The sequence below is a fragment of the Aspergillus vadensis genome (assembly GCF_003184925.1).
Source record: "Aspergillus vadensis CBS 113365 unplaced genomic scaffold BO88scaffold_20, whole genome shotgun sequence".
Classification (NCBI taxonomy): Eukaryota; Fungi; Ascomycota; class Eurotiomycetes; order Eurotiales; family Aspergillaceae; genus Aspergillus; species Aspergillus vadensis.
Genome location: NW_020292058.1, coordinates 337,329 through 356,773, shown reverse-complemented (window position 1 = coordinate 356,773; position 19,445 = coordinate 337,329). Strand labels below are relative to the sequence as shown.

The 19,445-nt window shown below is 49.7% G+C and overlaps 8 protein-coding genes across 8 annotated transcripts; 5 read left to right on the top strand and 3 right to left on the bottom strand.

Annotated features, from left to right (window-relative positions):
- Positions 1-82: 82 nt before the first annotated feature.
- On the top strand, positions 83-827 carry BO88DRAFT_392872 (uncharacterized protein; the record flags this gene model as incomplete). Its single annotated transcript, XM_025705082.1, has 1 exon — positions 83-827. The coding sequence occupies exon 1, from the start codon at positions 201-203 to the stop codon at positions 825-827; it is 627 nt and encodes a 208-aa protein (XP_025560391.1). The 5' UTR covers positions 83-200.
- Positions 828-1,072: 245 nt separating this feature from the next.
- On the bottom strand, positions 1,073-2,404 carry BO88DRAFT_427677 (uncharacterized protein; the record flags this gene model as incomplete). Its single annotated transcript, XM_025709030.1, has 5 exons — positions 1,073-1,410; positions 1,477-1,544; positions 1,602-1,719; positions 1,791-2,166; positions 2,240-2,404. The coding sequence occupies 5 exons, from the start codon at positions 2,402-2,404 to the stop codon at positions 1,073-1,075; spliced, it is 1,065 nt and encodes a 354-aa protein (XP_025560390.1).
- A 1,095-nt stretch (positions 2,405-3,499) lies between these two features.
- Positions 3,500-4,879, top strand: BO88DRAFT_427676 (O-methyltransferase; the record flags this gene model as incomplete). The annotated part of the gene is made up of 5 exons (XM_025709029.1): positions 3,500-3,640; positions 3,703-3,829; positions 3,879-4,002; positions 4,067-4,506; positions 4,566-4,879. The coding sequence occupies 5 exons, from the start codon at positions 3,500-3,502 to the stop codon at positions 4,877-4,879; spliced, it is 1,146 nt and encodes a 381-aa protein (XP_025560389.1).
- Positions 4,880-6,075: 1,196 nt separating this feature from the next.
- BO88DRAFT_417430 (4-hydroxybenzoate octaprenyltransferase) lies at positions 6,076-7,086 on the top strand (the record flags this gene model as incomplete). Its single annotated transcript, XM_025708304.1, has 1 exon — positions 6,076-7,086. One exon carries the CDS (start codon positions 6,076-6,078, stop codon positions 7,084-7,086), a length of 1,011 nt encoding a protein of 336 aa, XP_025560388.1.
- An 819-nt stretch (positions 7,087-7,905) lies between these two features.
- BO88DRAFT_346118 (multicopper oxidase) lies at positions 7,906-9,856 on the top strand (the record flags this gene model as incomplete). The annotated part of the gene is made up of 3 exons (XM_025703328.1): positions 7,906-7,984; positions 8,057-9,663; positions 9,740-9,856. The coding sequence occupies 3 exons, from the start codon at positions 7,906-7,908 to the stop codon at positions 9,854-9,856; spliced, it is 1,803 nt and encodes a 600-aa protein (XP_025560387.1).
- A 170-nt stretch (positions 9,857-10,026) lies between these two features.
- Positions 10,027-12,390, bottom strand: BO88DRAFT_392869 (sugar porter family MFS transporter). The gene is made up of 5 exons (XM_025705081.1): positions 11,680-12,390; positions 11,520-11,634; positions 11,033-11,464; positions 10,618-10,971; positions 10,027-10,540 (listed from the first exon to the last, which is right to left on the bottom strand). The coding sequence occupies exons 1-5, from the start codon at positions 12,100-12,102 to the stop codon at positions 10,137-10,139; spliced, it is 1,728 nt and encodes a 575-aa protein (XP_025560386.1). The 5' UTR covers positions 12,103-12,390; the 3' UTR covers positions 10,027-10,136.
- A 2,078-nt stretch (positions 12,391-14,468) lies between these two features.
- On the bottom strand, positions 14,469-16,228 carry BO88DRAFT_345828 (sugar porter family MFS transporter; the record flags this gene model as incomplete). Its single annotated transcript, XM_025703314.1, has 4 exons — positions 14,469-14,903; positions 14,959-15,606; positions 15,658-16,096; positions 16,152-16,228. The coding sequence occupies 4 exons, from the start codon at positions 16,226-16,228 to the stop codon at positions 14,469-14,471; spliced, it is 1,599 nt and encodes a 532-aa protein (XP_025560385.1).
- Positions 16,229-17,722: 1,494 nt separating this feature from the next.
- Positions 17,723-18,186, top strand: BO88DRAFT_455994 (uncharacterized protein; the record flags this gene model as incomplete). Its single annotated transcript, XM_025710902.1, has 2 exons — positions 17,723-18,102; positions 18,153-18,186. The coding sequence occupies 2 exons, from the start codon at positions 17,723-17,725 to the stop codon at positions 18,184-18,186; spliced, it is 414 nt and encodes a 137-aa protein (XP_025560384.1).
- Between the last annotated feature and the right edge of the window lie 1,259 nt (positions 18,187-19,445).

Sequence of the window (19,445 nt, the reverse complement as noted above, 5' to 3'; positions counted from 1 at the left end):
GGTGGGGCGCCTGCCTCAGGCAGATCGGGGCCGATTATCACTTGCTTCTGCCTATCTATTCATAAAGATAAACAAGACACAACAGCTGTGTATTGGATGTCAGAAAGCGGTGTAAAGATTATATTATCTGGTCTATATGAGTTATATCTAGAAGAGGATTCACCCGCTGGCCTTATCAAACCCAAATTCAGTCAAGCAACATGTCCAGCTTCCTCTCCTACCTCTGCGCCCAAACCATCGGCCGCGTCCTCCCCATCAACGTGGACCGCCTCCCGCTCATGGGCCGACGACCCCCAGCGCTCGACGGCGTGGAGCAGGACGACTCCGCCTGCTCGTGCCCCGTGGACCCCCCTCTCTCGACAACGGAACGGACGGTCTTCAGCCCCGGAGGATGCCGTGTCTATGGGTACCCCTCCACCGGTGGCGTCCTCATTAAAAACGCTGACCTGGTTGACCTGCTTTTCCTCTCGCTCCCGCGCTTTCAGGCCATGCAGCGCGCATCCAGTGTCGATGAGGAGGACAGGTTCTGTAAGCTCTTGCGCCGGACTGGGGCGACGTGGTGGCCGAGTAGGGAGGATGAGCTTGAGGTGGTTCTAGGGGTGAGAGAGATGACGGAGGAAGAGAAGAAAGTGGTGGTGTTTGGGTGGCCGGCGGATGGTGTAGGCGTGTGGGTGTTGAGGTTTGCGAATGCCAAGGAAATGCCAAGGGATTTTATGAGAATCAGTTTCGCGATGAATATGGAGGAGAGGATCCTGATTATGAGAGAGTATGACGCTAATTTTGTGGAGGATGTCTCGCAGGTCGAGGAGCTTCGTGAAACGCTTTGAGGTCGAGTATTGGGGTATTGTAGTCTAGTATTTGAATGTTCAGCGTTTACTATTATTCGACATGTATCTATTAGTAAATTTGATTTTGGAAGCGGGCATAGATGTGTAATATATACTATACTATACTATATCATGTCTTCTTAAGGAGGGATGTGAGTAGCTTACAAGCACAGGCTTTTAGATCGAAGGTAATCCATAATAACAATACACTTATATCATTAATCAATTATAAGATATACACATAATCACTTAGGCCCCTCCACTATCGATATATTAACCTCCCGATAAATCCCCCCCTCAGTAAAACGCGACAGGGGCAGATGTGATCCGGCCCCCTCCGCCCGAGAATGCAGCGCTTCGGTATCCTCATCCTGACTTTGGACCGGCTGCGACGATCCCAGGGTACTGAGTTTGTAACTCTGTCGACGCTTATATCCAGAGGAGGAGTCATAGTAGCCTGTAAACTGGCTCTTGTTTTGTCCGAACAGAGTCGTGAATATAGGTCGCATCGGGGGCACGCAGCCGCAGATGATGATCACGAAAAGTTCGGACCCGGACCAGACGTATAGGTTGTATGTTTGCCCTGTGAGGAGACGGAGTCAGTAACCACTGCAATGAAAGAGGGGGTTGGGAAGAAGGGATGCTGTACATGTTAGGTCAGAACGCTCTTTCAGTCCAGCGAGGTATTGGATTTTGACGAGGCCGAAGGCTGCAGCTCTATCATAGAGAAGAACGTTAGTAGGTTTGTAAGGAGATAAAGGATCGAATACTAACAATGGACCAAGCCCAAGAAGGGTACAGGTAGCAATCCGCTGCTTGAGGGTGAGGCTCGTACGCCAGATAATCGGGATGGGGATAGCAGCGAGGACAAGGTCTACCAGCACGTTCCATGCTGTAGGCAACGATATCAGTTAGATAGTCCAAAGGCAAAGATGGTCTCACGAGGTATTATTGGCAACATACCTGATATGAATATCGCAAAGTTCGCCTGTACATTGGTGTTCCAACAGGTATGGGGAATCCAAGGCTCCCATAGAGCGCGAGGAGGATCACACTGCACGAAGCCGAAGAGGCAGTCCAACCCGCAGAAGATGGTGGTAGAGATCATAAGGAACCATAAGAGCCATTTCATCCAGTTATCATTCGGGCCCAGGATTCGTTTGATTTGTAGAGCCACTGAGCTCTTGCCGGTCGCGAAGCCGAAAATACCCCATACTTGAGTGATCCAGTTGAACTTCACGACCAAGAGTTGTTGGTCGGTTGTTAAGTAGTATAGATGTCGACAGCCTCCTTTGTCGGCGAGGTAGGTCACAAAAGAAGCTAGAGTGATGAATAGGAGCTGACGAAGGGGAAGAGCAGATACATATTAGTATGGTTGGATCAGGGCTATAGGAAAATAATGGAGTGCGTACCAGGGTGAAGACCATCATATAGTCATCAGCGCCAAAGCCATTAATTAGTTTCCGACCATAAAGCCGCAATGCGACCGCCAGAATGGCGAAAGATGTCTCGGCCCAGTAAATGGCCACCAGAGCAGGGCCGCGATTCTGATCACCGCCAGCCGGTGGTGCACTCATATTGAATGCTTTTCTTTCTGCTTCGCGACCGGGGCTGGTAGGGGCGACTGATATGGGTTCGGCTTGTCATCATAGCGAAAGGAGGGGTTTTCACGCATATAAGCATGCATCCATGAATAAGACGCCCCCACAGGCGTAGACGTGCAGCTGGAACATGCAGTCAACCTCGCCAGTTTGTGTGGTAGTGAGCCCGATCGACCTGTGGCTGTATCGGACTCATGTACAATGCTGTACCTGTCTGGGGGCCAAAGTGAGGAGAAGTACCTGCTGGGAACATGTTTAGTCTACGGGATAGCCGAAATAATATTACCACATCTGGAGTTAAGCCACCATCCACTGAGATTATCGGCAGCCAAAGCGTATTGCTGACACTTCTGTACGATTTCTCATTAGTTTATTAGCAAGCTGTTTATCCTCTGCCGACAGGTACTGACCAGTTGGTTAGTGTGATTCGTTCGTCAATCCCTGTGGCTGCGCTGGCCGGAGACATGCAACTGGAACGCGAGCCGCGAATGGACTTGGTCGAAGGCTCCGCCGGTCAGAAATTAGTATGAATTTGGGAAATTCTGTAACCGAGCGGCCAACTCAAAGGCTGGGAAGGCCCGGCATGATTGCTGTCTGTGGGTTAGGGTCTCCACCAGCTGTCGATCTGATTATCCCGTCTGTATTATCGTTTGTGATGGAAATCGGCCCTCCGTGGCGGGGAGCGACATACCCTATGTGGACCAGGGCTTCAGTGCTACAGCCTACAGCAGCCCCCAAATTAGCTCCACCATACAAGCTAAAGCTTAGTTTACTGGAGTTTAGTCTACCAAAGAAGTCGCAAGGGTACCCTGGTGATCCAGTCGTAGCTTGTTGGAGGCGGCATTGACATTAACCGCCCAGAGGTTCTTTCTTTGTCCTCCAGCACAAACCCAGCATCAAGGATGCCCAATGTGATGTTTGCACATTGTGTCCAGTGTGATCTTCCCTGTAGTTAAATAGTAGTAACAATCCTGCCCTACTCAGGCCTCATCTCGCCCCATTGGTTTTCAAAATTCAACATCTGTCAGTGACTCGAAACCCCAGCAAACATACGAACGAGCAAAGAAAACCATGGAGGCCCTAGTGGAAGAAGTCCGGAGACAGGCCAAGGCCGGTGATGAGAAAACGCGAAAGGATATCTTGGATTCACTGAGCAAGCTGTATGCTTCTATCGAGTCTCCAGATGATACTGTTCAGCGCTTTACCTTCTACGTACGCATCCGCTCCTGCAGTTGGCTAAGCCGAGTTAAATTAATTCAATATTCCCTCACCAGAATATGCAACTGGCTTGTATCCGTACCGCCATCGATCTAAAGCTATTCGAGCTATTAACACAGGCCGATGGCCCCCTCACTGTGGACCAGCTGAGTGAGAGCACAGGAGCCAATCCAGTGTTCATGGGTATGTAATTCCCTCACAACTGGAAGAGCTCGGTTCTAACCGCAACAAGGCCGGTTACTGCGTTATTTGGCTTCCTATCACGCAGTCCAGGAGGTTACCAAGGATACGTTCACTGCGTCCAACATCTCCAAAAGCTTTTCCCAGCGTGGATTCCAAGCTGCTGTTGGCCATCTGTATGTAATATCCTTACCCCGACTCTCACAAGGGACTCGATTTAATGACTGCCTTACAATGCAGCTTCAACAATGCCGGCCCGTCCATCCAAGATCTTCCGGCCTTCCTGAAAGAGAACGGATACCCTGATATTCAGGACAATGTAAAGACACCTTTCCAGAGAGTCATGAACACGGAATTACCGGCGTTTCTATGGCTGCAAGAACACCCTGAGAATTTGGCGTTCTTCAATGAGCACATGCAAGCCAATCGATTCGGTATGCCTACCTTCTTGGATGTCTTCCCAGCCCCCGACAAGGCCAAGGAAACAAGCGCCGACCGAGCCCTTTTCGTGGATATTGGAGGAGGGTTCGGTCAGCAGGCCATTTCCTTCCGGGAGAAGTACAGCCAACTCGAAGGCCGAGTAATTGTTCAGGATCTGGCCCCGACCACGGCCAACGCGACACAGCATCCTGGCGTAGAGTTCATGGCTTATAACTTTTTCACTCCGCAGCCAGTCAAAGGTATGACTCTTCCAACTCTCTTGATTACCCTGTATCATACAATATTGACAGGCGGACAGGAGCAAAATTCTACTATCTACGGAATATCCTCCACGATTGGCCAGATCACAAGTGCGTGGAGATTTTGCAGAATATTAAGGATGTTATGGCCCCAGACTCTTATATCCTGATTGATGACATGGTCCTGCCTAATGTTGGTGTTCACTGGCAGCAGGCACAATTAGACATGCTCATGATGGCGGCCTTGGGCGCTCGGGAGCGAACCCAGGAACAGTGGGATCAGCTGTTACAGAGCGCAGGGCTGAAGATTAACAAGGTGCACACGTATACGGAGAGCTTGCAGGATAGTATTATCGAAGCCGTTGCTGCATAATGCAGAACTTGTTGCCGGTGCACGTACTTCTAGTTAGCTCAATTGAAGTTTTAATTTTCTCCACGTTGTTAGTGTATTGGCCCATGTCAAATCGGAGATAGGGCTCCTTTCTATTAGTTCGGTGGGGGCTATAGCCGCTCTGTGATATGCGGAGACCTGGGGATAGCTTCGCCCCTATTTCGCTGGAAGCAGAATTCATTTCCGAGATTGAGCAGTTAATCTAATTGATTACCTCTTGTTACGCTGCTGTATTGTGTGGCAGTACCGCTAGATCGATTCTCGAGTTCATTTGTGCTGCAGGTACTCCGTAGTGCATCATTTTCTGCTCTCCCGTTTTCACTGTTCCTCTTTTTTGTATTTCATATATTTCTTCTCACGTCAGATTGTGACTGCTCCGGCATAACGCTTGGCTGCAGCTGCAAACACTTGGCGCAGTGAAATACCAGTAGTAGTGCGTCTAGACAAGTGATAAGTGGAGACCTGCCAAAACATGCTTAAATACTTATCCGCTGATGCATTTGATCCCTGATCTTGAAATCAAATGCTATGAAATCTACTAACAATTGAATTTACAGCCTCATCTGTATCAACTATCAAGACACTTTTTGTATGCAGCAAACAAATTCCGCGAATAGTCAAAGATCGACGGTCCGAATAACTGGCAGAACGCCTTATCAAGCACATCACTTACTGCATTCGGACTGCAGCACGGCTCCCTCACAGTGAACCGCTAAACCACTGCTGGCTCGCTTGCTTTACTGCCCCATTTCTTGGACCCCAACCTAATCGAAGAGGGAGGGGCAACGTGAGCACAGCCCGCAATCTTCACTCGTCCAGTTTTCTGCATTTGCCATGGCTCGAGTCTGCCTGTCTCCAGAGGGTGAGTATAGCTTAGGAACGACTTGGCAAAATAAAAATCTCTCAGCCCATGTGTATCTCCCAGTTCTCGGATCAATATCTGTATCTAGAACAATGTGTGTGTTCAATGAATGTTGGAATGGAAGATATATAAGACATAGTCCTCCCTTACAATGAAACAGAACAATCCATCATCAATCATCCTTCATCCTTTCCAATCAACTCTCGGTTCCTCCGAGATCAGACATACACTTCTCAACACTGCATTCACAGTGTCTACCCTATCATAGCCTCCCCGATTCATCCTTCAATCATCCTTCACTCCTGACTCCAACACAATGGAAGAGACCCTTACCCAGCGCCAAACCGTGCACAAAGTGGCCATAACCGCCCGTCACGAGGAGGTCAAAGCCCCGATCACCAACGAAATGCCAATCCAAGGCGTAGCCAAACTGGTCCCATCATCATGGGTTCCCTACGTCCAACTAATGCGGCTTGACCGTCCGGGCTTCCTCGGCTTCTTCATGCCCACCCTAATGGGCCTCTCTGCGGGCGCCACACTAGCCTCTCCACCCATCACAGCCCCTGAATTCCTCAAATCCTTCATTTTCTTCTGGATCGTCACCAACTTCATCCGCGGGGCCGCCTGCACCTGGAACGACAATGTCGACCAAGACTTCGACCGCAAAGTACCCCGAACCCGCTGTCGACCCATCGCCCGCGGAGCCGTCTCCACCACGCAAGGCCACATTTTCACCCTAGCTCAAGTCGCCATCACCGCCTGGATCCTGAGCCACCTCCCCGCCCAATGTCACGCATACAGTCTCGCCATGGGCGTACTTCACGCTATCTACCCCCTCTGTAAACGCTTCATGGACTTCACCCCCGTTTTTCTGGGCCTGCCCTTCTCAGTGACTATGATCCTCCCCGCTATCGGGATGGGCGTGGACCCGTTCTCCGCTCCGGCGGCTTGCTTGTTCGTGGTTGAATTCCTCTGGACGATTATTTATGAGACGATCTATGCGCATCAGGATGTGCAGCATGATGTCCAGGCGGGTGTTAAGTCCATGGCGGTGAGGTATAGACATTCTACTAAGATTATTGCCTCTGTGCTTGGTGTCGTTATGGTTGGGTTCATGATTGCAGTGGGTGTTACTGCGGGCTTGTCCGGGGTTTACTTCCTCGTGGGTTGTGGTGGCACGGCGCTTTCGTTGGCGGTTATGATTTATTCGGTCGATTTGACCAAGCCGGCTAGTTGTTTGTATTGGTTCCGTATGGGTTTCTTTATTGTTGGAGGGAGTAAGTCGGCTGGGTTTTTGGCTCAGTATTTGGTGGATCTCTTGGCGTAGGTTGGAGAAATCGTTCAATGGGGGGTGGATGAGACTGGTGTATGGGGGAGAATCGTGATACAGAGTAGATAAACTGGAAGAGAGATAGTTATGTTCGAAGATTTACTTCTCACATATAGCTTATGAATTACTCAGGTTGAATGATTACTTATGAATGCAAATCATCAAAAAGTGCGTGGCAGATAATGGGGTGTCCAGTTATTAATCGTTGCAACATGCCGCATCAACATTCTCAGCAAGCAATTAGGTAGGGCAAGTCTCTAGATCCTAAACAGCAGTAAGCAGTAGTATTGTGGGGGCCAAACACAGAATCAATATCTACAGTCACATAACTCCAGATCTTCTAAATCTTTATCCGTAAGTGGGTCAGTTATTGGGGGCCGTCGCTAAGTGTGCATCAAACACGATCCTGTTCAACTCGAATCTGGGGGTCGAGCTGGCCCTCATAGTCATGGATTATCGTTTCTCTCCAGAGCTGCACCACGTTGCTGATGCAGATCCGTAGAGTTCTGGAAACATCCCTATTCGGTGTCACGATCTGGGTTCGTGAACTTAGTGTTTGAAGTAGTACTATAGATGATCCCAACAAGCATGCTACAAATATAGGAAAACGTGGCTAGCCATCTACAAGCCCCTGTTCCCACTCAGATCAATCGTTAACCTCAAACCGGGCGTAAAGTTTGATCCTTCACAAGTCTAAATTTATATCTAACTCGCAGGATCTGTGTCTATGCAGGAGTAAAACATACTTATATGTAAGCTGCGACCCATCTAGAAATCATGCTGCGTCCCCAGTAAAAAACGGAACAGCGTAATATGATGGTCTATTGGCAGTCTTGGTTCCTACTTTTGGGGACGGTTGCCTCCTTCAACCCCTTTGAGTCACAGCTCCCTGATGGTATTCTTCATAATGCCCCTTTTCTTTCCTTCAACCCTGTAGTGCTCTCTCGGTTAACTAACATCTTTATAGGTCTCTCTCCTTACGGCCTCTTGCCAACATCCCCTCTTGGCCCTTTCTTGCACTCTAATGGCAACAACCAAAATCAGCATTCCAACCTCGAACACCCCCCATGGAAGGACATCTCGCCCTCAGGAAGCCCCCCTGACACAGGTGTTACACGTCGCTACAATTTTACAATCACACGGGACATCACCGCCCCAGATGGCTACCAGAAGAGCGGCATCCTCATCAACGGGCAATTCCCAGGCCCATTAATCGAAGCCAACTGGGGCGACATGATCTCCGTCACCGTCAACAACATGATCACAACCGACACAGCAGAAGGCCTGACCCTGCACTGGCATGGACTCACACAAGCCAAGACTCCCTGGGAAGACGGAGTTCCTGGCATCACCCAGTGCCCCATCGCCCCCGGAGGGAGCTTCACTTACACCTTCCAAGCCGACCAGTATGGCACCAGCTGGTACCATTCCCACTACAGCGCCCAGTACACCGATGGCGCATACGGGCCCATGATTATCCACGGCCCTGTCCAGCCCGAAGCCAGCTACGACTATGACCTAGGACCCGTCATCATCTCCGACTACAGCCACCTGAGCTACTTCGAGGTCCTGGAAAGCATCTTCTCCATCCCCCCGGTCTTCCCCAACGTCGACAACAACCTGATCAACGGCCGCGGCGCCTACAACTGCAACAGCAGCTCCACTACCACCTGCAGCCCCAGTTCCAGCCTATCCCGCTTCAACTTCTCATCCGGCAAAACCCATCGTCTCCGACTAATGAACACTGGCTCCAATGCGAACCAAAAGTTCACCATCGACAACCATACTATGACCGTGATCGCCAACGACTTCGTCCCCGTACAGCCCTACACCACCGACGTCGTCACCCTCGGCGTCGGCCAGCGCACCGACGTAATCGTAACAGCCACCGGCAACCCAACAGACTCATACTGGATGCGCGCCTCCATCGACATGACCTGTCTCAACGCCACAGCCAGCATCCCCACCGTCAAAGCCGCCATCTACTATGAACACGCCGACACGGCAGCCTGGCCAACCACCAATACTACCACTACCTGGGAGAGTAACAACTGCGCCAACGATCCCCTCAACGTCACCATCCCCTACTACCCCCAAACACCCCCATCCACACCCGCCACCACTCAAATCATCGAAATCACACTCGGCCAAAACACCACTGGCCACACCCTCTTCTATGTAAACAACTCCACCTTCCGCTCAGACTACAACACCCCGCTCCTCCTCCTAGGCAAATCCGGCAATTTCTCAGACCCAGACCCAGACTTGAACGTCTACAACTTCGGCTCTAACTCCTCCGTTCGTCTCATCATCTACAATCTCTTCTCCATGCAGCACCCGCTGCACCTCCACGGCCATAATTACTGGGTGCTAGCCCAGGGAAGAGGGACCTGGGATGGAGTTGTCACTAATCCTATGAATCCTCAACGTCGCGATACGCAGATCGTCCAGCCGGGTACGGAGGATAGTCCCGCGTATGTGGTGCTTGAATGGCAGGCGAATAATCCCGGTGTTTGGCCGCTTCATTGTCATATGTCGTGGCATGTTAGTGTCGGGTTGCTTTTGAATGTGGTTGTAAGTTTCCCCTTTCCCTTTCTTTTCTACTTGATTTCTTTAATTTGGAGTGGATGCTAATGGGCATGTGGTAAAGGAACGACCGGATGATATTGAAAGGCTTGCTATTCCGGAGTCTATGGCGCAGACGTGTCGCGGTTGGACGGCTTTTAGTAATCGGGGTTTCGTGGATGAGATTGATTCGGGGGTGTGATTTGATACCTGTATAGTTTGTATCCTACATTTCGTATACTTGACTCAGAATTGGGCATTGTAAGACTTCAGTGTTAGTTTATACTTCACTAGATGATAACCCCAGCCCAGGAGAGTATTTGCATATAAGCAATTATCATTACCAAACTAGCTACACTGCAATGCAGTGTTATCAGTCACTAAATCACCCAACACATTGAACACATTACCACAAAACAACTTCAAACCCACCACCTCTGCACACCTCAACCTATCACCACACTCTCCCCCAAGCCAACCATCTACGACATCTCCACAACCTCACCCGTAATCTCACCCTTCTCCTTCTCCACCGCCAAATCGCCAACCTCCTTAACACCCGACAACCCCAAACTATCATAGATTCTCTCCATGCGCTGACGATCCGCCTCGGCAATACTATCCATACCACCACCGAAGAAGATATCCAGTTCCTCAAGGGTCTTATCCTTCGTCTCAGGGGCGAACTTCCAAATGAAAAGACCACCCAGAGCACTGAAAATAGCGAAGAAGATATAAGTACCGTACTTCATGGACTTCAGCATGTCCTTGGTGGTCAGACCGATGACGAAGTTGAACATCCAGTTGGTCGAGGCGACGATGGAGACACCGCGGGAGCGGGTACTGTTGGGGAAGATTTCCTGGGCAAGAACCCATGTGACGGGACCTGTATTTTTCATGAGTGGTTAGTATTGGTTATGATGGAGGGGGGGGGTGGAGGGGGAGTGGTTGGTATGTACGTACCCCAAGAGTAGGCAAAGTTGACGGCAAACAGCCAGATAAACGCAATGGCTACCCATCCCTGGGCCTTATCCAGACCCTCGTTCTTGTTCCAGTTATCTTCGTACAGGCCCTCCACGATGGCGACCACAATGTGACAGCAGAACATGCCGATGGCTCCGGCGATCAGGAAGGTCTTACGGCCGAACTTGTCGAGCAGGAGCACTGCAGGCAGAGTGAAGAGAATCTGGAGAATACCGGTGACACCGGTGGCCAGGAGGGTCTGTTTGGTGGAGGAGAAACCGAACGATGAGAAGATCTGAGGGGCGTAGTAGAGGACAGCGTTGATACCGGTGAATTGTTGGAAGATCATGGCTCCTGTTTACGAATACTATTGTTAGATATGTCATTGAGGATGAAGACGGGTGGAATAACATACCGCATCCCAGAACAAGACGCTTGAACATGTTCGGAGCGAAAAGCATCTTCCAGGGGGCAAACTTGCCACCCTGACGGATCGCTTCAGCTTCAGATTCCTCATCAAAGAGAACAGCAGCTTTGATTTCGAGGATTTCAGCGCGCAGAAGGGGATCGTTTGGCGGCAGTCTTCTGAGCTTGGAGAGCGCGGCCGTCGCTTCTTCCTCGCGGTGCTTGGACATCAGCCAGCGAGGGGAGAAGGGGAAGAAGAACATTCCGAAGAACAGAATCCAGGCAAACAAAATCTGCAGGGCGAGGGGCAGGCGCCACGCGATGGTCTTCTGTCCCAAGCATGTGTGTCCGTGGTTCTGCGCAGCGTTGTAGGTGCCATCGGCGAGGTAGGGGTTGGAGATGCCTTCGGGATTGCAGGTAGTGCCGCCGACGTATTGCATTCCTGATGTAGGGTTAGAAAGGGCGTATTATGCATAGGCAACGAAGGGAAAGTGTACCATAATCCAGCCAGAAAGCGATCGATGTACCGATGGTGATGGACAATTGTTGCAGGGAGACCAAGGAACCTCTCAGCTCTGGAGGCGCAATTTCGGCTTGATAAAGTGGAATAACCTACACCGATTAGCACAAGAAATGAAGAATAAGAGAATTGCTTACCTGACTGAACATGCCAATACCGATACCACCGACGATACGACCAGCAAAGAAGTACGACGGCTTCTGGGCGCCGGCTTGAAGACTAGAGCCCAGAGTGAAGATCACCACAGCAACCATCATAGAGTACTTGCGAGAAATGCGATCCGCAAGATAACCGTTGAACAGTGCACCAGCCCAAGCACCCAACTCCAAAGAAGCAACCAGCCATCCCTGGACGGTTGAGCCCATGAAGTACGGGAAATGGTTCTCAAAGTTTTCCATGACCAGGACGGGACTCATGACACCCTGATCATATCCGTACATGATACAACCAAGGGAGGCGAACGCACATGTCGCAAAGACATAGGGATTTTTGAGCATGCCCATCAAGCCATGAGGCTTCTCGGCGTTGGTACGACCAACGACAGATTGACTGACCACCATCGTGACAAGCTTTCACCTCAAGTGCCAAGAATATGCTTCAAAGGCAAAATCGTGCAAAGAAACGGGAGAAAAGTCAAGTCAAGCCTCGCCAAGCGACGCAGCAACACGAGGGACGCCGTGTATTATAAGCACGCCGTCTCGCCACGAACCTCAGCATCGGCGCAAAGCATTTTTGTGGCGTCTGATTAGGGCTCGGTTACGAATTGAGGCCCAACAGCCAAGGAGCCATACCGGGCAATTGTCGGGATAGGATTCTGGCTCGCTCGTAGCGTTCATCCACTGGCGAGGGTCGGCGTGATGGTCCTGGCTCTCAATTTCCCAGCGAAAGAGCCAGTCGAGGCCGCTGGAAAACGCCACCAAAAAATTCCCGGCTAGTCTTTAGCCGCCTGTGACACACCCTCACCCCATGGGCGACCTCGACCCGGGGTATTACCCCAGAAATAGTAGACAGGGGCCGTTAGCTTCGCTGCTAGGGGCCCATTTGACCAAGGAGACGCATCCGAAAGTTGTAAGCAGCACGTGGCTTACTGGAGGAGAACAAGGACCTCGCTTCCAAAAAACGAGAGTACAACATGAGGTATACGCATGTCAGCAAAGGGTCCTACTGCAACCCCAAATGTCACGTTGCGTTGCCCTATGGGGGATTGGTTGGGGATCTGGGGAAATCTGGGAACAAACAACGGCATGGCGAAAAGAAGAGGAACCGGCCAGATCCACGTGGCGGCGTCACCCCTCACGTGCATGAGCTTAGCGTGGTTGTCAACGTGTCTCTCTGTGACTTCGGGGTTATGAACACGATTCCTGCTCCAGATCTCGCAATCGAGGTGAAAAGAAGCGAGCAATGTATCCAATCACCGTATCGCATGGCCGGGCACGGGCCGTGTGGGCGAGTCTGGGCCCTCATCGGCTGTCGGCCGTCGGCAGCGGCCGAACTCTAACAAATTGCCCGGCTCTTGATGCGGCACCACTTCGGGATGGTCTCTCAGAAGGACTTGACAGTGCAAATGACCCTTGACCGGGGTGATGTCCTAGTTTGACGCCGATTAGGCCCCCCAGACGCCACTGCAGGCACATTATCGTAAGATGAGGTGATCAAAAGCCCTTCAAGATGGCAAAGTGGGGGAAAAATTGGGTCTGCTGATGAAAAGTTAAGATGAAAAAATGGAACGTAAACAATACTCAATGTGTTGCTCACAGGGAAAGGACTTAGCCGTAAATCGGTACATTTATCCTAAGGGAATGGTATAGCCTTTCGATCGTCAGCTGCCAAGTAAACCCCCTCTGCTGCGACCTCCAATGGTTTTTGTGTCACGGCTCCTGCATCTTGACGAACCGTCATCGACGAAATCGATATTTTCCACGAGGTGAATGATCTTCCGATCATTCTAGAAAATATCGAACCTTAACCATTCGTTTCTAGCAACCCGTGGGGCTGCAATAATTGCGTGGCGTCTTGTCAGATCATGGATCATCTTGCTCGAGCAGGTCTTTTGACATATGCGCTAATCGGGCTACCCTTCTAGCTCTTGATGATTTGAGGTTAGCTCGTCTAGAGTGTACATCATTATAGCATGAAATCAGTTCGATCAAAACTGATAACTCTCAATTGTTGTCAAACCATCTTTGACTCTGCTGTATCTTTCGAGTGCACTGGATGGCCTACTGAGACACGATTGTCAGAAAAACTTAGCTCGGTAGTGATTTCATAAAAGGTAAGAGTTTATTGAACCCAGCTGTTATATCACAAAGAGACTTGAAGACAGGCGGACTTGAACCTACAGCTCCAATAAGTGCTAAGAGAAATTGGAACGTCTTCATTGTTCATTCAAGTTTGCCCCGACGACATGGAGCAAAACTTGATTTTGACCGGGGATAGACATAGTCTTATGAGATGATCTTAGGTGAGAGTGAGACAATGTTGTGCTTGGGTAGGAGGGGAAGTGGACGGAAAAGACTGAGTTGGATAGTCAGTCGCCAGAGAGATGGAATCGACCACGTCAGAATCCCACTGAGCCTCCTGTCTCGTCTCTACATTTATTTTATTTTCGGACGGTCAATGGCTACAGTAGGTGAAGTAAGTCTGGAGTCCTAGACGATCCTTGGCCCTCCTCAGTATATTTGAAGATCTCTCCACCTTGTGTAACAAGTCCATGGTTTGTAGTATCTCAAGAATATTGTAACGAATTAATAAGACCCATTATATCCTAGCAATCATGAAAGTCGCTCGAGATTTATAACACTAACAACGTCTTGTATGTTCCCACCGTCAATAGGCTATATGCCTGTAACACGTTCCATCACTGTTTATGACAAGTTCTCCACCAACCATTATACGCTATAGTCCGATAATTATATACTAACTAGTTTTACGACCGCCGCTTAAAGTTCAAGCCATAAGTATCATGCACCGCAACGACCTCTAGTTGCTTGCCAGCCCCAGGTGCCACAGCAATCTCTGAAGGTCTATCAGGGTCGATTTCACCTTTCTCGCTTGCCTCCAAACCATCAGCGGACTTTTCAACCACATCCCACTCTGTTCCTGCGGCGACCTCCAGGTTCTGACCACGGGTCTCTCGTACGAAGACGAAGCAGAAGAGTGCAGCAGTAATGTCGAAAGCCATGAATAACAGGAAGGTGTTGGCACCGATGTTATCAATCATGTAGGGACTGGCGAAGGAGAAACAGAAGGATGTTGCCCAGTGAGCCAACATACTGCATGCTAGTCCCAGGGCTCGAATGCGCGTAGGGAAGATCTCCGGCACATATGCCCAAGGGACTGGGCCCCATGAACAGTTGTACACCTAGTAGGAAACGTTAGTCGGGTACTAAATCGTGTAATGTAAGAAGATTGCCTACCATGATATCCAAGTAGAGCATGGCCACCGTGGCTCGACCGGCAGAGGTGACCGACGTACTCGACTCGGTCGGGATACACTTGACGATCAAAGCGGTAATCAACATACACACGGCCATTAAGGCTGATCCGCCCGTAAGCAACATCCGACGACCGAATCGCTCAGCGAGGAAGAGGATGAAGAACGTGCAAGCGATAAATTTCACGGCACCGAAGAGACCAGTGAGCAGAAGATCACGATTACCTCCGCTTCCGACAAGGAGCTTAAAGTATTCCGGTGCGAAGACAGCGAGGGCACTGCTTCCCGTCGCGTTTTGGAACACAAAAAGCATAGGCCCGACGCAGAAACGCAGGCGATTAGCCGGTTCCCACAGCTCACGAAGAGAAAAGTTCTCTTTCGCTGCCTTTTCTGCCTTCAAACCCAACTGTGTTTCCTTGAACTCTTCTATGGTTTTCTCTCCTTCGTCGCCGCGAATCCAGGTCAGGGATTTCCAAGCTTCGTCCGTTCTGTTTTGGCTTAGGAGCCAACGTACGGACTCGGGCAGTGTACATGCTCCGATCACCATGATTCCTCCCGATACCAACTGAAGACCCACGGGGATTTGCCATTCGCGCGATGTTTTCGAAATGCTTGCACTCGCTGCGACACCCTATGCGTTTGTCAGCCAATGACCAGGCACAATGTCTGTTAGTACACGTACGTAGTCAATCCAGTAAGCCGCTAGGATACCCCATGTGTATAGCCATTGGTAGAAGGAACCACATCGCCCTCTGATTTCCTTCGGCGTCATCTCGGCGGAGTACATAGGAACGACAACACTTTGGCCTCCCATACCGATACCAGCGATGATGCGGGCTGCATACCATGCGCCAAGCGAGTGGGTGTTAATGACCTGGATAATGACCCCGATGCAGAAGACGGCAGTTGAGCCGATGATAACCCATTTGCGACCGAACTTATCGGTGAGATAATATGCAAAGAGAGATGCGACGAAGGACCCGAGCTGCTCCAGTCCGACCGTTAAGGAGGAGACCTTAGACTCCTGTCCGCTAGTATAACGAAAATCATCCTCGAAGGTCTTGTAGCTCAAAATTCCGCCCGCAATGCCGGAGTCATAACCCGCCAAGAACGAGGAGACGCTGAAAGGGGTTCGAGGTTAGCGATCACATAGAAAAGGACACTGGCATCTCTCACAATATGATCGCGGCCAAGTGATAGGCCCTCAGCGTCCCCAGTGTGGAGTTGAGCTTGGGAAATTCCAAAAGCGCCATGAGAACGGTGCTGTTAGCTTATTTGTGGATGGATGAAAAAGTAAATCTCCAGAACATTCAAGGGCGACCAAAGACAGGCTCAGCACAAGATATAAATGATCTTTTCGATCGGGGCTCCATGACCTCCCATGGCGCTTCGCTGAGCGGCCAGGATGTGCTGGTGGTGACATGCTATTAGCGTCAATTGCGTGCTGAGTGCCCTGTGAGTGCGCAATTTCGCTCGATATATACTGGCAGGAATAATTTTTATATCAGCCCATGCTATTCATATGATTGCCAACAACCAACTAGACAGGGAGAAGCTCGCTGGTTCGACAGTCCAAATTGTTATCGTAGGCGAGAGCCGACGCACGGACATTGCTCTAGCGATATATCACCACAGCTCAGTGGACTTTGATGAAGCTTGGTGGTGACGCCTTCGTGCTGATGGATGAGGTGATGGCTATGGAGTACTAGTGGCTATCTGTTGCCCGTTGGGCCGTCTGATTCGATGAAGTTGACGCGCGTCGCGACAAGAAATCATTGCAAGTGTTGTGTGGTGCGTCCAATTACCCCACCGATTAAAAGAAGAGTCGTAAGGCAGAGAGTTCAGTAGTTGATCAGGTAGATGAGATAGACCATCATATCCACCTCAATAATATCAGTTTAAACTTTAAATGCTTATCCAGCTTGCAATATTTAGAGTTAGTGGGGCTTTCTAAGAAACCCCAATATGAGCCATCCTTGAGCTTAACCCCAGATAGCGACCACTAGAGCAGGGGTTTCACTGAATTACCATCAAGCTAGTTCAAACGAGAATGTTACCTATTCTCCATCATCTATATTATAAGAGTACTACTTTTTGTCGCCTAAGCTCACTGCTACCTCGCTGCCACCTTGTCAGTGCGTGCTTTCACGTACATGCCCCTCGGGCCCTACCTCGGAGGACCAGTATCGCCGAGCGTTAGTGCACCTTATCTAAACTGAACTGTGAGTCCTTACACTTAGGGCTTTAACAGATAGTATATGACTTGGGACTTGAGGTTGCCTGAACCCCTAGTTGCTGTGGATTACTCTTCTTAATGCTCGTTACACACTTTCAATTGCACAGTCAGACTCAAGGTATTGCAGTCACTCTTCCCTCGTTTTCGTGTCGTAACCTAACCAACCCCTTATAGACCAACACGGGCCTTGGGCCCGGATCTATGATGGCTGCCACATATCTTCACCGAGGGACTTCCCTTTGTGAATCTCAAGATACGCAGACATCTGCATTCATAAGCTTGCAATTATGGGAATGGCTATCTTATTCTCGGCAAGCCGTGTTACCGGCCCAAGGAATAAGTGTATTGAATTCGAATTTTGGAAGGAGTGACTGCTCAGAGGTGGAAGCATAAATCAGTTTCCTCTTTTGACCTTACCTCTTCCAATTTCTCGCTTCTTCTGGCTTCTTTACTCCCTCAGACGCGCGTTGCCTCTTACTATCTACTTAATATCGTGTTTCAAAAGCTAAAGATGGCCGATGATCTTTATGATGTGTCTCAGTGGCAGTTTAGTACAACGTGGCTATATCTCCCGTGTACAGAAGAATACTGGAACAGACCCGACCAGTTTCAGAGAGCTATTGATGATATTGATACCTTAACCTACGCGATCTACAACTACAATCCCGCCATTCCCCCTACTATGCGTGGTGTTTTGCTTGCGGTTTATCACCCGCTGAATTATGATACAACTTCTATCCTGGCCATTGCACGCGGCGATCTAGTCAACTATCAGTATGCCGCCGCAGGACAGCCCGGGTTAATGGGACCCAGCCAGTCGACCATATGTCTCCCGCTTAACGAATCGACCATATATCTCTCGCTCACCGAGGACGATATTATGGACATCAGGTTTGTACAGCGCTTGAGTAAACTTGACCCTTGGCTGATTATGTTTATAGCGAAGACGCGATTATGAGCACGGATATTCAATGAACTTGTTATATCTGGATGTCCTCAGCCTTAAGCCTTATCCCTCTCTAAAAGATACTAGATCGCGTGGATAGGGCTGGGTCTCTAAGTTATTACATTGGCCTGATGACGCTGAGTTGTGAGCTGAAAATGATCTCGACGAACAAGGTGTGTAAGCCTCACACCCTCTTAGTCTGCATTCTCTTCACGCTCTAACCAAGTCCTCGTGTAGTTGCATCTAATTGTTAACGGAACTTAGTCTCGTCGTCTCCTGCCGTTTTTAGTTACCTATAAATGGCAAGGATTTATGATTTTATTCCTCTCTATGAAGCTACTTAAATGGCTTCCGGAATAACCTTTAGTCTGATAACGGGTCTTGAGCTGAGCATCATTTATACGATAAATCGTGAATCTCACTCTATCTCATCTACGATCATTTGATACTCAGATATTGTAAAGACTTATACGGTTATGGCTATCGAACTAGGAACCCTGATTTGGCCTTTCCCTGCCGTCTGTAACCAACACGGCAGGTTTCATAGCATGGACTCTTGAGGGATCTATCTCACCCCTCTTAAGATCATAAAGTTGGACATGCTTACGATAAAAGCATGTTTATTAGCAGTATTGATCGCAGCAATGGTATTGCGAGAGAATATAGGGTATCTAAGACGCTATCTCGTCGATATTAGGTCGAATGGTCTTTGTCACTCACCACACCTACGCTGTACGCTGCGCCTTACGCCGCCAATATCACCCAGTTAACTGAGTAAACGGAGACAATTCATACCCCGTGTGGCACTGACACTTGTGTCGCTCAGGACATCTAGGTGCATCCAGTTTATAAATCCGGGGCTGAAGTACTTAATAAGGGATCGATCCAGCGTAAGGGTGCTAGGCTCCTGCTGGCCGATGACCTGCATCACCGCGACGTACTAATGAAGCTGCGTGCTGGCGTCATCTATGTTGCCTTATTCCGATCAGTCTATGGCGGCCAGTATTCGACGTTTTCTGGGCTGGGCCCTAATAGAATAGAATTGGTAATCCACACGTCGACAGCCTCGCAGGGCGATACAATGATGCGCTCTCAACCTCGTCCTGTCGACTACGCGGTCATCAGAGGCTGTGCTGTCTAGCCACGCTCATACTTACTGTTTATGTAGCTCATCATGGGTTGGTTACCCTGATGTTTGCTCATGGTTGAGATCCGAACCGTGGCTGACCCCGGTCTGTGACTCAACCTGCAGACGTAGCGATGAGTCTACCAACAAGATGGCGCTTCT

Excerpts from the sequence above, each read along its gene's own strand:
- BO88DRAFT_392869 (XM_025705081.1), bottom strand. The coding sequence starts at position 12,102 with ATGGTGGTCAGTCAATCTGTCGTTGGTCGTACCAACGCCGAGAAGCCT. Across the intron at positions 11,635-11,679 it reads GTATTGGCATGTTCAGTCAG|GTTATTCCACTTTATCAAGC; the intron begins GTAAGCAATTCT and ends TAATCGGTGTAG. Across the intron at positions 11,465-11,519 it reads CGCTTTCTGGCTGGATTATG|GAATGCAATACGTCGGCGGC; the intron begins GTACACTTTCCC and ends ACCCTACATCAG.